General features: G+C 45.0%; 1 protein-coding gene and 1 pseudogene across 2 annotated transcripts in view; one reads left to right on the top strand and one right to left on the bottom strand.

Annotated features, from left to right (window-relative positions):
* The first annotated feature begins 3 nt into the window (after positions 1 to 3).
* The window catches only part of DDX42 (DEAD-box helicase 42), a 48507-nt gene continuing 32564 nt past the window's right edge, over positions 4 to 15946 (top strand). The window contains exons 1-2 of one of the 2 annotated variants that reach the window (XM_008271700.5): positions 4 to 549; positions 15205 to 15439. In XM_008271700.5, the coding sequence (XP_008269922.1) occupies positions 15219 to 15439 (221 nt within the window). In that variant the 5' untranslated portion in view covers positions 4 to 549; positions 15205 to 15218. The remainder of the gene's footprint in view (positions 550 to 15204; positions 15440 to 15946) is intronic. The other variant, XM_070060490.1, reaches the window with a different exon arrangement.
* Positions 6258 to 8056, bottom strand: LOC127484419 (elongation factor 1-beta pseudogene; annotated as a pseudogene).

The following is a 15946-nucleotide window of genomic DNA, read 5'->3' as shown; positions in this document are numbered from 1 at the left end:
TCCGGAAGCAAAAGGTGGCCATGCTGCACGGGACCACGTGGTCACAGCCGTGTGGAAAAATATTGCTCAAGTTGTGTCTGGAAGGGACCACAGTGAAGGGAATCGACATTTTTATAAAAGTGTTTCCGTCCAAGCCTCTTTTCACTTGGGATCTCTGGGTGGTTGTCTGACAGCCCTACTCTTTTATTTCCATATCCACTTGCTAGGCAAGCCATAAGCGCTCTTCACCAAGCAGCGGTTTCCTGTCAAGGTGTGAGGAGCCGCGAGCCATTCCGGAGCTTTAAAGAAGGGGAGTCAGGACGCCTTCCGGCGCCGTAGCCTCAGGCCCCGCCCTTCGGCCGCACTCTCCCCTCTGCGCATGTCTGGCGAGCGTTCCCCTCCCCCTCCCCGTCAGCAACGGGCCGTGAGGCGGCGGCGGCGGCAGCGGCTGCGAAGGGGGCGGAGAGGGCGGAGCGCGGCGGGACGGGGTCCAGCCCGCGCGTACTTGGGTCCGTCGGATTCTCTCGGCGGCGGCTGTGGTACCGGCTGCCGCTGCAGCCCTAGCAGCAGGTTTGTGCGAGCGGGGTCGGGACGCGCGGCCGCTAACCCTTGGGGGCACTGGAGGCAACTGTGGGGCCTAGCGAGAGACCTGGAACCGCGGCCTCGCTTAACAAAGAGTCGGCGGAGCCTCGGGCAGCGGCGTGCGGGGGCCCGGGAAGGAGTGGGAGTGCGGGCTGAGGCCTTTAGGGAGCCTTGCGATCCGCGTCTGCCTCCCGCGGCTCCCGCTTCTCTCTCAACTCTGAGCGAGGCCCAGTTGGCGGCTTTCCGGAGGTGGCGCCTGCCGGGAGAGGGAAGGGATTTGCAGGGTGCCGGGCTCCGATGCGGGGAGAGCCACGGGGAGAGTCTGCCCTAAGCTGGCGTCATTCGGGACATGCAGGTGCCCAGGTCGGGGGCTTCCGACAGTCCCAAGTTTCCAGATCAGACGACTGTGAAAGACACAGTCGGTGCTCTTTGCAGTCTGGAGTAGATCAGTGATGAGCATCACACAAAGTTTTTTGCGGCCTACTTAAGATTTAGAGTCTGCCTGATGTGAGTAAATAAAGCAAGTATGTGTACAAAGAAATGTAAGAAAAACTAGTGTACCTGTTAGAGTTTGGGGAAATCGGAGGCTCCCTGTCACCTTAGGGGGCATTTTCCTCTTTGCCGCCACTCTTTTAGGCTGTCATTCACTTTCCTGTGTCTGCCTTGCATGTTCTTGTAAATGATGTTTCCGTATGGGTTCTCTCCAGTATATACACACCCAGGAGCTCCTAAAGGGCAGGTCCTAGGTCTTAATTCCCTGAAACTTTTCAGAGCCACGCCCAGTTCTGGCACAAAGAAGGTGAGCAGTAAGTGTTTTGTACAAAAAAATGATTTGCAGGCCTTAAGCTGGGTAAGAAGGTGGCATTTTCCCGTACCTAAAAGGAGTATTATTTACCTAGTCCTAATTTGTAATCCGTTAAAGAAATGCTGTAGTTGGTGCGTAGTGTGTTCTAGGTGTTAGGGAAAGCCTGTGCCCCTATGAAAGTTACCTTCTAGTGGGGAGAAGAGAGACCTGCGTGTGTCTGACTGTGTGCTAGGAACGTGATCAAAGATGTAAAGCTAGAAAGGGGGTGAGGGATGTTGCAGTTTGCAGGCGCGGTCAGGGAGCCCCTTACAGACCGACTGGAGGAGGTGAGGGGATGAGCCCTGTCTGCATCTGGGGAAGGGAGCAGGGAGCACAAGGGGAGGACAAGGCTGGCTTGTTGGAGGAACAGTAAAAAGATCCATGTGTTTGGAGCAGGAGATAAGGTCAAGGAAGCAGGGAAGAGGATGGACAGAACAACCAGGGCCTTTTAGGCTAATGGAAGGATTGCACCTTTGCTTTCTGTGGGATGGGAGCCATCTGAGAATTTTTGAGCCGAGGGGTGATAAGGTCTGGCTTACGTTATAGTAGTATTAGCAGAGTACTAGCATGGTTCTTTAAATTTGCATTTTATCACAATGATAGTTGTATAATCAACTCTGGATCTTTAAGCTAAGGTATACTTCTAAAATATACTTCTAAAGGTATAGTTATACTTCTAAAATAACTATAACTCAGCAATTACTTACATTTGACCTTAGGAGAATGATGAAATTTCTAAATTTTATACAGATCCTCATTAAAGCACTGACAGCATGCCAGATGTTCTCAAGGATAACGTTTTCATTATTAGGTGGAGAAATTGCTAATCAACTGTCACTGTAATTCTCCCAGCTATGAAAATACAAGTGATGATATGGTTGATATAATCAGATGTTTCTAGTCCACTCTTTTCTTCTTCTTTTGATTATCAGGGAGACAGTGAGCTAGTTCTCATCTGCTGGTTCACTCCCCAAATGCCTGGGACAGCTGGTTTGGGCTGGGCCAGACCAAAGCCAGGAGGTGGGAACTCAATTCAGATCTCTCATACAGGTGGCAGGAACCCAACCACTGCTGCCCCTTTGGGTCTGCGTTAGTAGGAAGCTGGAATCAGGAACCAAAGCCAAGTATAAAACAACAGGTGATGCCTGTGTGGGACGTGGGTTTCTTGAATTTGGGGTTAAATGCCTGCTCTAAGTCTTCTGCCTTTATCCTGTCTTATTTTCCACCATTGCCCAAAACACAGTTACCATCTTGTATTCTACTCTTAGTCTCACTTCCTAGCCCTCACTAGTTCCCTCCTTTGCATATCTTTTCCTAACTTGTATATTTCTGTGCTTTGTCTGGGTTCAAGTTTCCTTAAGATGCTTACCCTCACTTGTCAACTCATAGCGATCTCTAACATCTTCAGTATTTTGTGGGACTTTGGTATGAAATTATTGAGTTGAAAGAGATCTGATGGAGAAACTGGCTTCCAGAGAAGTATTGATAAACATAATGGCAGCTAACATACATACTTACTATGTGCCAGGCGTTGTTAAGTGTGTTCTTGTGTGTGAACTCCATTTCATACTCTAACCTTTTAGTTAGGGGATAGTCTCACCATTTTACAGATGCGGAAACTGAGGCTCAGAGAAGTCAGTTTCCTTGGGGTTCACATTAAGTTGGTGGCTAACCCAGAGTTTGAACGGAATTAGTCTGTGCTTTACTCTTCTCCTCTTAGAACTACTCCAAGTAGGACTGTTGCCTTCTTAAATTTTTCTGATCAGCCAAGTTCTGTGTCTTCTTGAGTCTCCTGTATATTGAAGAAACATGAATAAAGAGCACCTACACTGGAAAACATGCTGTATGGGATTTTCTAAAGAAGCTTGAGCCAGTTGGAGGAATAAAACAAGAACACAAATTATTAAACATCAGGTGTTTAAGACCAAAAAGGGAGTTTGAGGAATGTGATACCACTTCTCTGGGGATATAATATTCGTGTCATGTTCTACTTGAGATAGGCTCTGAAGGATAGGACTTTAGTAGATACAGTGAGAAGGCAATCCTTCTCCCTGTGTAGATAGAGGGCAGAACATTCACTGAGGTGCTTGGTTTTCTTGGAATACTGAGTGCCTGCGAGAAAACCCCTGGAAACACAAATGGTAAAGCAGTTTGTTGCCAGGGTACAGCGTCTCATTCAGCCCAATTGAATTACTGTGAAGAGTTACTGAAGAGAGTGATAGAATCAGAAATGTGGGTCTAGGCTCTTGAAGAAGAGGGTTTGCCCTGAACATCTGACTGCTTCCCTCCCTTTGGTGTGACTTTCCCTAGAACAACAGTATGTTCTATTGAAGTATTGCTTAACAGAGACAGAGTGCTGCTATCCACTGATCTCTTCCCAGTTGCCCCACAGTAGCTTGGGCTGGCTGGTCCAAAGCTGGGAACCAGGAACTCAATCCAGTTCTTCCACGTGGGTGACAGGGACCCAGTTATCACTTTTCCTAGAGTGTGTACTAGCAGGAAGCTGGAGTCAGGAGCCAGAGTCAGGTATTGAACCCTGGTACACAGTGTGGGATGTGTCATAACCGCCAGGCCAGATACCTTCCCTTATTTCCATGATGCTACTTTGCCGAAAGAAGTTGGAATTCATTTTCTTGCTTCATTGTTTGTCTCACTATTATTTGTTCATCTTATACTTTGCTACACAGAATCACTTCTCATAGATTATGGAATGCTTGCTGCCTATAGATGTAGCCTCTAGAGATACATCATCACGGCTTTTCCAGATAATCAGAACAGTGCAGTTGTGGGTAGATGTTACCTGTCATGTCATGTCATTCACCTTGGAGAGGGCTTACCTGACTGCTTTCTCGATTTGCTGTAGTTGACCTCCTGTTCTGCTTGCTTTCATTTAGTAGCGCATTTACTACCTGAAGTGATGGGATTTGGTTTTTCTGTCTCCTGGACCAGATTGAAGTCCCTGAGGGTTGGGGTTCTTTAATTCTATTCTAAGCACCTAGAACAGTACCTGGCACAATGCAGATACTTAGTACATTCTGATTTAGCTAGTCGTGACATGGAAGCTGGAGGACAGTGAAGAGACTTGTTAGGAAATTGTTCCAATAGTGGAGTTCGAGATAGGATGGAGGGTATACATGAGGGTGTTTTTGTACTATGGGGCACATAACAAAGTGGTTAGTGGTTAATATAAAATCATGTTATTACTAAGACCAACTTAGATCTCTTTAAACAAATGCTTATTAAAATTTATATTCTGGAGCCAATGTTGTGGCATAGCTGGTAAAACTGATGCTGGCATCCCATGTGGGCACTGGTTCCCGTCTTGGCTGCTCCACTTCTGATCCAGCTCCCTGCTAATGTGCCTGGCAAAGCAGCGGAGGATGGCTCAAGCACTTGGATCCCGGCACCCACGTGGGAAACCCAGATGAAGCTCATGGTTCCTGGCTTCGGCCTGGCTCAGCCCTGGGCATTGTGGAAATTTGGGGAGTGAACCAGCAGATGGAAATTTCTGTCTCCTCTCTCTGTAAACACTGCCTTTCTAATAAATAAATAAATACATCTATAAAAAAATAAAATTTACATTGCAGCTGATCCTTTTCAAATTAGGTGTTTTATTTTTTAAATTTTTGTTTATTTATTTGAAAGGTAGATCTTTTCATTTTCTGGTCACTCTTCAAATGCTGTAATGGCTGTGGCTGGGCCAGACCAGAGCCAGGAGTCTGGAATGTAGTCGGTTTCTCCCACATAGATGTCAGGGACCCAAGTACTTAAGCCATCATCTACCTCCCAGGGTATGCATAAGCAGGAAGCTGGAATCAGAATTGAAGCCAGAATGCAAATCTAGGGGCTGGGGCTGTGGCGTAGTGGGTAAAGCCACTGCCTGAGGTGCCGGCATCCTATATGCCGGCTCAAGACCCGGCTGCTCCACTTCTGATCCAGCTCTCTGCTATGGCCTGGGAAAGCAATAGAAGAGGGCCCAAGTCCTTGGGCCTCTGCACCCACGTGGGAGACCCAGAAGAAGCTCCTGGCTTCGGATCAGCGCAGCCCCGGCTGTTGCGGCCATCTGGGGAGTGAACCATCGGATGGAAGACCTCTCTTCTCTCTCTCTCCCTCTCTCCCTCTCTTCCTCTCTTCCTCTCTCCCTCTCTCCCTGCCTCTCCTCTCTCTCTGTAACTGTGACTTTCAAATAAAATAAATAAATTTTAAAAAATAAAACAATGCAAATCCAGATACTCCCAATATGTGAGGAGGGTGTCCCAGGCAGGATGCAAGATGCCTACCTCAGTTTTTTAAAATTTTTTTTCAAAGAATCTTTTTTTTTTTTTTTTTTTTTTTTTTTAAGATTTGTTTACTTTTACTTCAAAGTCACAGTTACACAGAGAGAGAAGGAGAGGCAGAGAGAGAGAGAGGTCTTCCATCTGCTGGTTCACTCCCCAGTGGGCCGCAACAACCAGAGCTGTGCTGATCCGAAGCCAGGAGCTTATTTCAGGTCTCCCACGTGGGTGCAGGGGCCCAGCCCCTGGGACTGTCTTCCACTGCTTTCCCAGGCCATAGCAGAAAGCTGGATCAGAAGTGGAGCAGCCAGGTCTTGAACTGGTGTCCATATGGGATGCTGGCACTGAAGGTGGTGGTGGTTTTACCTGCTGCACCACAGCACCAGCCCCGAGGAATCTTCTTTAAAGAGAAAAAAATGTAGCTAGATTTTTCACAGGTATGTTTGTATTTCAGAGTAGAGACAGATATATTCAGTCTCACAGCTCCCTCATAAATTGCACAATGTTACAGTCTAAAAATGCATGTCCAAATGGCATTCTAAATCTGTAATTTTCAGTTTTATTCTTGTTTTAAATTTATAAAATATACATGAAAATGTGAACCATTTTTAAGTGACATTGGGATCATGTTGTTCTGCTACCATCACCACCATCTAGCCAGAGAGCTCTTCTTTTTTTCCTTCGTAAATCTTTCAAGCTTTTATTTAAGTAAAATGATCCAAGGTAGATTGTAGATCTTTTTGAAAGCATCCATGTCCATGGACTGCACATGGTCCTCAAAAGCAGTGATCTGTTCCTCCAACACATATGTTCCAACTTTATCATCTTCAAGTTTAGTTTTTAAATCCCAGACCCCAGTAAACTAGTTTAGTTCGAATACTATGGTTCAGTCCTTGTTTTTGCCATATCTGTCTCATCTTCCCAAAGATTCACATCTAGTAAGATGGAAGACTTGGCAATAAGTGCAGGCTTTCTTTGATTTATACTGTGCAAGTTGCTCTCTTAACCTCTTCACTTTCTTCAGATCCGAAGAGATCAGAATCATCCTTGTCTTTATTATCTGTAGCTCCATTTCCTGTGACATCTTCCATATTGGCAGGACCATACTTGGCCAAAACTTACTTTTTTTAGATTTTTTTTTTTTTTATTTGAGAAGGACAGACAGAATAAGCAATCTTCTATCTGCTGATTCACTCCCCATGCTGAGGCTTAACCTGCTACACCACAATGCTGACCCCTAAAACTCTACTCCTGGCAGGTTGGCCTTTTCCTTCACTTAGGCTTGATGTGTTTATACCAGCGTAGGACATGACGTAAGTCATCTGGTGAAGGGCTGGAGCCTGCTTTGAATACTACATCTTGTGATGGCACATACTCCTTGATGTAGCTTTTGTCCACCATATGATCATTGAGCACCCAGAGACCAGCTGGGCTTTACATCCCTCTAAAACCCATGGTATCAGCTACATTGGGAACTGGGGGCAATGGAGGAAAAGTGCATATAGGTGCTGTGTCTTGGTAGGCTAAGCCTCTGCCTGTAGTGCTGGCATCAAATACAGGCGCCAGTTCATGTCCTGGCTGCTCCTCTTCAGATCCAGCTCTCTGCTTGTGGCCCGGGAAAGCAAAACATGGCACAATGCTTAGGTTCCTGCATCCAAGTGGGAGACCTAGAAGAAGTTCCTGGCTCTTGGCTTTGGATTGATGCAGCTCCGGCTATTCGGCCATTTGGGGAGTGAACCAGTGGATGGAAGACCTTTCTGTGTCTCTCCTTTCTGTCTGTAACTCTACCTCTCAAATTAAATAAAATCTTTAAAAGAAAGAAAAAAAGAAAAGTACATGTAGCTAGTGCTAAGAGGGAGAAGGGCCATACAACTCTGTCTTGTAAAGCTGAAACTTTATACTTAATAAACAGTAACACATTCTCCTTTTCTCCCAGCCCCTGGCAACGCGGGTTCTACCCTCTGTCCCTGAGTTTGACTATTCTAGGTACTTCATGTAAGTGGAATCATAGAGTATTTGCCCTTTTGTGACTGTCTTTTTTTTTTTTTTTTTTTTTTTTTTGACAGAGTTAGAGAGAGAGAGACAGAAAGATCTTCCTTCCATTGGTTCACTCCACAAATGGCCGCAATGGCCAGTGCGCCGCGCCGATCTGAAACCAGGAGCCAGGTGCTTCCTCCTGGTCTCCCATGCGGGTGCAGGGGCCCAAGGACCTGGGCCATTCTCCACTGCTCTCCTGGGCAGCAGCAGAGAGCTGGACTGAAAGAGGAGCAGCCGGGACTAGAACCCGGTGCCCATATGGGACAGTCACCTTTTGTGACTGTCTTACTTCACTTAGCATAATATCCTCAAGGTTCATCTGTGTTACAGCACATAGCATGATTGCCTTCTTTTCTTAAGGCTGAGTAATATTCCAGTGTATGTATAAACTACATTTGGTTATTCATCCATCAGTTGGCAGTTGGGTTTGTTTCTGCCTAGTGTGAATACTGCTGCCATGAACATGGGTGTACAAATACCTGTTCAGGTCTCTGCTTTCAGTTCTTCTGGTTATATATACAGAAGTGGATTTAGTTTATATTTAATCTTTTAAAGAGCTATTATACTGTTTTCCACAGCGGTTGAAAAATGATATATTTCCATCAGCAGTGTGTGCTGAATCCGTTTCTACAGATCTCTGCCAATTCTTATTTTCTGAATTTTTTTGTGATAGCCATCCTAATGAATGTAAGGATGATACCTCACTGTGGTTGTGATTTGCGTTTCCATAATAATCTGTTGAGCATCTTTTCATGGGATATCAGCCATTTGAATATCTTTGAAGAAATGCCTACTCAAGTCTTTTGCCTATTATAAAAATTGAGTTGTTTCTTTGTTGTTGTTGAGTCTGGGTTTTTTTTTGTTTGTTTGTTTGTTTGTTTTAAGATTGATTGATTGATTTGAAAGGCAGAGTTTGAGAGAGAAGCAGAGACAGAGAAATTTTCCATCCACTGGTTCACAAATGGCCACAACAGCCAAAGCTGGGCTGATCCTGAGCCAGGAGCTTCTCCAAGGTCTCCCATGTGGGTACAGGGGCCCAAGCACTTGGGCCATCTGCTGCTTTCCCGGGTGCATTAGCAGGAGCTGGATCAGCAGTGGAGCAGCTGAGACTTGAACTGGTGCCAGTATAGGATGCCAGTGCTGCTGGCAGTGACTTCATCTGCTACACTGCAGAGTCGGCCCTTGCAGACCTATTTAAAATGAGTTTGCCAGTGTGGTGGGAAGGATGATGTTCCTGGTATATGTGAGCTTCTCTTTCCCCTGCCAGTTCCTGATATTGACATACTCTAAGATTGGACTTGCCCTTTGTCACCCTCTTCCTTCTCTGCTGGCTCATCTAAGCTACAACATCAGATGCAGATGCCTTATATCCTATGAAATCTATAGCTCCACCCTAAATCCCCTTCTACAGTTTCAGACTCTACTTGGCAACTACTTTGTAGCTCTCCCATAAACACTGTGACCTCATCTCACCTTCTGGTTTTCTAAGCCTGGCTTATTTCAGGTTTCTGTTTCTGTTAATGATACATACCACTCTTCATCTGGTTTTTAAAGGCAGAAACTTTTTTTTTTTTAAGATTTATTTATTTATTTGAAAATCAGAGTTACACAGAGAGGAGAGGCAGAGAGAGGGAGAGAGGTCTGCCATCCAATGCGTCACTCCCCAATTGGCCACAATGGCTGGAGCCGTGCTGATGTGGACCCAGGAGCCAGGAGCTTCTTCCGGGACTTCCACATGGGTACAGAGGCGCAAAGACTTGGGCCACCTTCTACTGCTTTCCCAGGCCATAGCAGAGAGCTGGATTGGAAGTGTATCAGCCGACTTTTGAACTGCCCATATGAGATGCCCATATGGGATGCCAGTGCTTAAGGCTAGGGCCAGCCCCAGCCCGAAACTTTCAGAGTTATTCTAGACTCTTTGTCCCTTCACCCTTTGGTCATTAATCCTGTTGATTCTTACAGATACCTAAACAAACAATTCAGACTCTCCCCCTTCTTCCTCACAGACAACTCCTAAATTTAAGACTTATTACCTTACATTTGTAGTTCTATGATAAGTCCCTTTGACTTTTCTTGCTATCTCCTAGCCAATTCTTCTAGAACTGTGATGTGAAACAGTGGCCCCCCCCCCCTTTTGCTTAAATTGATCATTTTGTAGGTGCTGGAGTATAGTTTTATATTGTATATTAGCATAGCAGGGGCCGGTGCTATGGCGCAGTGGGTTAACGCCCTGGCTTGAAGCGCTGGCATCCCATGTGGACGCCGGTTTGAACCTGGCTGCTCCACTTCCAATCCAGCTCTCTGCTGTGGCCTGGGAAGGCAATGGAGGATGGCCCAAGTCCTTGGGCTCCTGCACCCACATGGGAGACCTGAAGGAAGCTCCTGGCTCCTGGCCTCAGATCGGTGCAGCTCCGGCATTGCAGCCGACTGGGGAGTGAACCAGTGGATCGAAGATACCTCCCTCTCTCCCTCCCTTCTTCCCTCCCTATCTCCCTCTCTCTCTCTCTCTCTCTCTCTCTGTCTCTCTGTCCTCCCCCCTCTCTCCTCTGCGTAACTCCGACTTTCAAATAAAATAAATACATCTTTAAAAAAATATTAGCATAGCAAACTAAGCTGTTCGTCTTGGCCTAGCCTGTCCTTCTAAACGTGAGCCCTCCAGCTTTCCCGCATGGTCTCCTGTACGCTCTCTGCACTGAATGAACTCTTCTCTGCATTAGTACTGATGGTTCCATCTAAAATACCCTCCTGTGACAATTCTGTGTCTAACACTTCTTCAGATTGCAAAACTTAATTCCAGTGACACCTTCGAGAAAACTGTGCCTTCAGCTGCACTCATCTCAGGTCAAATACCCCTTTCCTGGACAACCAACAACAAAAAAAAACACTTTATATAGTGCGTGTGTTAAAAGACATCATGGTTTGTTTTGTTAAGATTTATTTCTTTGAAAGACTGATTTGCTCCCAAGATGGCTGCAACAGCCAGATCTGGACCAGGCTGAAACCAGGAGCCAATAACTCTTGGGTCCCAGGCCAGCTTCTGCTGCCTTCCCAGGCATATTAGCTGGCAGCTGAATCAGAAGCAGAGCTAGGACTTGTACAGGCATTCTGTTATGGGATGCAGGCATGAGCTTAACCTACTCTGCCACAGCCCTGGCCCCATGTGTTTTGTTTGTTTGTTTTGTTTTTTATTTGAGAGGCATAGAGAGACACACAGAGTTCCTATCTGCTAGTTTGCTCCCCAGATGCCTGCAAAGGCTAGGGCCAGATCTGGGGGCTATTTCCCATGTGGGAGGTAGAAACCCAGTCCCTTGAACCATCAGACTACCCTGTAGGGTCTGCATTAGCAGGAAGCTGAAGTTAGGAGCTGGAACCAGGTATTAAATTTAGGTACTCTGGACATAGGGCATCTGAACCAGTTTTTTTTTTTTTAAAGATTTATTTATTTATTTATTTGAAAGTCAGAGTTACACAGAGAGAGAAGGAAAGGCAGAAAGGCAGAGATATAGAGAGGTCTTCCATCCACTGGTTCACTCCTCAATTGGCCACAACGGCCGGAGCTGTGCCAGTCCGAAGCCAGGAGCCAGGAGCTTTTTCCAGGTCTCCCATGTAGGTGCAGTGGCTCAAGGACTTGGGCCATCTTCTACTGCTTCCCAGGCCATAGCAGAGAGCTGGATTGGAAGTGGTACAGCCGAGACTCAAACTGGTGCCCACATGGGATGCTGGCACTGCAGGCCAGGGCTTTAACCAGCTACACCACAGCTCCGGCCCCCTCCTGTGATTCTTAAAATTCTGAACCAAAGTCTGTTTCCACCATCCTTCCTTTGCTTGCCTTCTGGTTTCCTTTTTTTTTTTTTTTTTGACAGACAGAGTGGACAGTGAGAGAGAGAGAGACAGAGAGAAAGGTCTTCCTTTGCTGTTGGTTCACCCTCCAATGGCCGCCGTGGCTGGCGTGCTGTGGCCAGCGCGCCGCGCTTATCCGATGGCAGGAGCCAGGTACTTCTGGTCTCCCATGGGGTGCAGGGCCCAAGCACTTGGGCCATCCTCCACTGCACTCCCTGGCCACAGCAGAGAGCTGGCCTGGAAGAGGGGCAACTGGGACAGAATCCGGCGCCCCGACCGGGACTAGAACCCGGTGTGCTGGTGCTGCAAGGCGGAGGATTAGCCTAGTGAGCCGCGGCGCTGGCTTCTTTTTTTTTTTTTTTTTTTTTTTGACAGGCAGAGTGGACAGTGAGAGAGAGAGTTCTGGTTTCTATGGCTTGTTTGTTAGCCCCTCATCATCTATATACAAGGAAAAATAAGGTTAAAATTCAGAGTGAAGGAACCGGTGTTGTGGTGTGGCTTGTTAAGCCACCTCTTTTGATGCCAGAATCCCATATGGACTCTGGTTCAAGTCCTGGCTGCGCCACATCTGATCCAGCTCCCTGCTAATGTGCCTGGGAAAGAAGTGGAAGATGGCCCAAGACCCAGATAAAACTCCTGGCTTTGGCCTGGCCCAGCCCCTGGCTATTGCTGTCATTTGGTGAATGAACTAGCTAATGGACTATCTCTCCCCCTCTTTCTCCATTTCTCCCTCCCTCTCCCTGTAACTCTACCTTTCAAATAAAATAAATTTAAAAAAATTTTTTTTTTTTTTGACAGGCAGAGTGGACAGTGAGAAAGAGAGGGAGAAAGGTCTTCCTTTTCCATTGGTTCACCCTCCAATGGCTGCTGTGGCCAGTGCACCGTGCTGATCCGAAGGCAGGAGCCAGGTGCTTATCCTGGTCTCCCATGCGGGTGCAGGGCCCAAGCACTTGGGCCATCCTCCACTGCACTCCCGGGCCGCAGCAGAGAGCTGGCCTGGAAGAGGGGTAACCGGGACAGAATCCGGCGCCCCGACCGGGACTAGAACCTGGTGTGCCAGCGCTGCAGGTGGAGGATTAGCCTATTGAGTGGCGGCGCTGGCCCAAATAAAATAAATCTTAAAAAAAATTCAGAGTATATAATTTTTACTGCTTAGGAAGAACTTTTGTGAAAAGACAGGCCTACCGAATAGTTGAAAACTATCATCAAATGCTACAATGTTCCTGGTTATGAGTAGTCCCATTAAGTCTCAGCTCACTAAAATTGTGTTGAATCCCTGGTTGAAAGAATCCTCTTATGGGATTTCTAAAAGAAGCAAGAGGAGGTCTTAATTAAGTTCAAGTAAACTAGTATTTATCTTAGCAATGCTCAATCACTATATGAATACTGAGTAACTAAAATTCAATACTAAGCAGACTGAACTAAGTGCTATATAACAGTTCAAAGAAAATTTACAATGTATATATGGGTAAAGGGCATAGAACCTGAAATGTGTAGAACATGTTGTTTCTGGTCCCTTCACTGAAGCCGTTGTGAAAAGCCATTTTTGGAATTGTTTTCCCATTTGTGCTTCAAAGCCCATCGTGGAAATGTTTCTTGCTAACATAAATATTAACACAGAGAAAAAAAGTGAAATCAAATAATTGCTATTAGTATTTTCACACACAGCCCTCCAACTATCTCTGTGTATATAACATGCTTGTATATAAGCAGAATCATACTGTAGTGTGGTTTGACACAACAATTAAGTTACCACCTGGAATGCCTGCATCCCATATCAGAGAGCCTGGTGTGCATCCTGGCTGGAACCAGCTTCCTCCTAATGGACATCCTGGGAGGCCACAGATAGATGGCTCAAGTACTTGGGTTCATTGAAAATCTGAATGGAGTTCCAGGCTCATGGCTTTGACCTGTTCCAGCCCTGCTGTTGTGGGCATTTGAGGAGTGAACCAGTGGATGAAAGATCTTTGTCTGATTGTCTGTCTCTCTCTTCGCCTTTCAAATTAAATGAAAATAAGGAAATAAAAGTTAGTAAAAAATTGAATCATACCACTCACCTTGATATATGCCTTTCTTATTTTACCTGGTGTGTAATGGACACTTTCATAAATTTTAGTAGTAACTCACATTTTTAAAACTTAAAATGTTTATTCTCTTGACTAAACAATTACATTTTAAAAATTGATTCTAAGGAAATTAATAAAGGTGTGCACAAAGATACCTGGAGTGATACTAGAGATGGCTGTAATGATGCTTCATAACGTAAAACAATGATGGAGAAATATACAGACATTGAAAGATAGTGTAGTATTAGGTGAGGAATCAGTAACTAAAGTAATGCACTTTATGGTTTTAATTTTAGCTTTTGTGTGTTTGTATATATGCACAAGCATAGAAAAGGATACAATGGAAGTATATTTTCTGGGACAGGAAATTTCATGTAGTTTTTTTCTTTTTAATTTTTTGACAGGCAGAGTGGACAGTGAGAAAGAGAGACAGAGAGAAAGGTCTTCCTTTGCCGTTGGTTCACCCTCCAATGGCCCCATGGCCGGTGTGCTGCAGCCGGTGCACCGCGCTCATCCGACGGCAGGAGCCAGGTGCTTCTCCTGGTCTCCCATGGGGTGCAGGGCCCAAGCACTTGGGCCATCCTCCACTGCACTCCCTGGCCACAGCAGAGAGCTGGCCTGGAAGAGGGGCAACCGGGACAGAATCCGGCGCCCCGACCGGGACTAGAACCCGGTGTGCCAGTGCCGCTAGGCGGAGGATTAGCCTAGTGAGCCGCGGCGACAGCCTTCATGTAGTTTTTAAATTTTGTTCCATTTTGAGTTTTCTGCTTTTCTATAAGACTTCAGTAAATTTTGTGATTTAAAAAAAGCTTTCTTTGAAGCTAACACTAATAAAGTATAAGGTACTGTTTGTAAACTGGTTTTCTTGATACTCAAGAAATATTTTTATAATCTTCATCTGTGGGCTAACTTCAGGCAACATATCATTGAATCATAGTTCCTTCCTGGATAAGTGTTCTAGTGGCAGATGCTCAACATTGCATGGCTGATAAGTGCCTTTCAAAGACAAATACGTGGATCCTGTCTGCAAATAACTGATCTTTTAAGTTTTGAGTCTTTGATTCTTTGAGATTTGGTTACCAGACAACATCCTCTAGTTTGAGGACACTCTTGCTGATAAACACCTCAATCTTTATTGTAGTAAGAATCATTAAAATTATGGGTTGTTCTAGTGGCCCTCTCTCTGCCCCTGGTTTAGGCTGTGAATTACCTGAGGATAAAGGTTAACAAATCAAATCATTTGGTATCTGTGATTGCCTGAAAAAATGCCTGGTACATGTCAGAGTTCCAAAAATACTTGCTTTATGAGCATTTTTGGTAGCTTAATAGGATGGTAACAAACAAATCTTTTTAAAGGGGATGATATTAAATACTGAATTCCTGTTTAGATTGAGGTCCCAATAAAATCAATGGCAATTTTATAGAAAATGGCAGAAATTAGCATAATGTATATCTGGAATGCAACATTATGGTTTTAACTGAGAGGCAAGACGTTTAGAATAAAGTTATAGGTAGAGGTTAAAAGAGAAAAATTGTTGGGACAGTTTATAAAGTTTATATCTATGTATCTTGTGCCTACTAGATTGAATTGGCATCATGAACTGGAATAAAGGTGGCCCTGGCACTAAGCGAGGATTTGGCTTTGGAGGTTTTGCCATCAGTTCTGGGAAGAAAGAGGAACCCAAACTCCCACAACAGTCTCACAGCGCCTTTGGGGCAACCAGCTCTTCTTCTGGATTTGGAAAGTCGGCTCCACCACAGCTCCCTTCTTTTTATAAAATTGGATCTAGACGAGCCAACTTTGATGAGGAAAATGCGTAAGTGATAATCCTTGGTAATTTAGCAAAGGTTGTTTTGAGTTACTCATTCCATCAGCAAGAATTGAGGCAGCAAAACTGTTTTCCACATGATAATGACTTCATAAATTGGTTGTCCTGCTGAATTGCATTTTTCATAGTAAGTTACCAAGTTTACTCAGTTATGAGGAATAGACTACTTGACAGTGTTTACTTTTACCTTTACTAAGTCAATAAATCATGCTTGCTTCCAGTATAAAGTTTTAGTGGGCAGTTCACTCAATAAATGTGTAGTTGCAGGGTTTGAGTCCATTAGCATTATTAAATATGAGTCAAGAGTTTTATATAATTTATGTAGTTCTTTGTGGGCCTTACTGCAATGGTTTATTGACACCATATAAATTGTTTTGTAAACATAACCAGTGTCAGAACTGTTAGAAAACATAGTTTGCCTCAATACCTAAATCCTTAAAAAACTATTATAATGTTTTATAGTGACAGAAAAATCTACTTAGATTTTTCCCCACA

This window comes from Oryctolagus cuniculus, chromosome 17, assembly GCF_051225735.1.
Source record: "Oryctolagus cuniculus isolate XC-2025 breed Fujian yellow rabbit chromosome 17, ASM5122573v1, whole genome shotgun sequence".
In the NCBI taxonomy this organism is placed as follows: Eukaryota; Metazoa; Chordata; class Mammalia; order Lagomorpha; family Leporidae; genus Oryctolagus; species Oryctolagus cuniculus.
The sequence above is the reverse complement of the archived record's forward strand: the minus strand, read 5'-3'. Positions and strand labels throughout refer to the sequence as shown.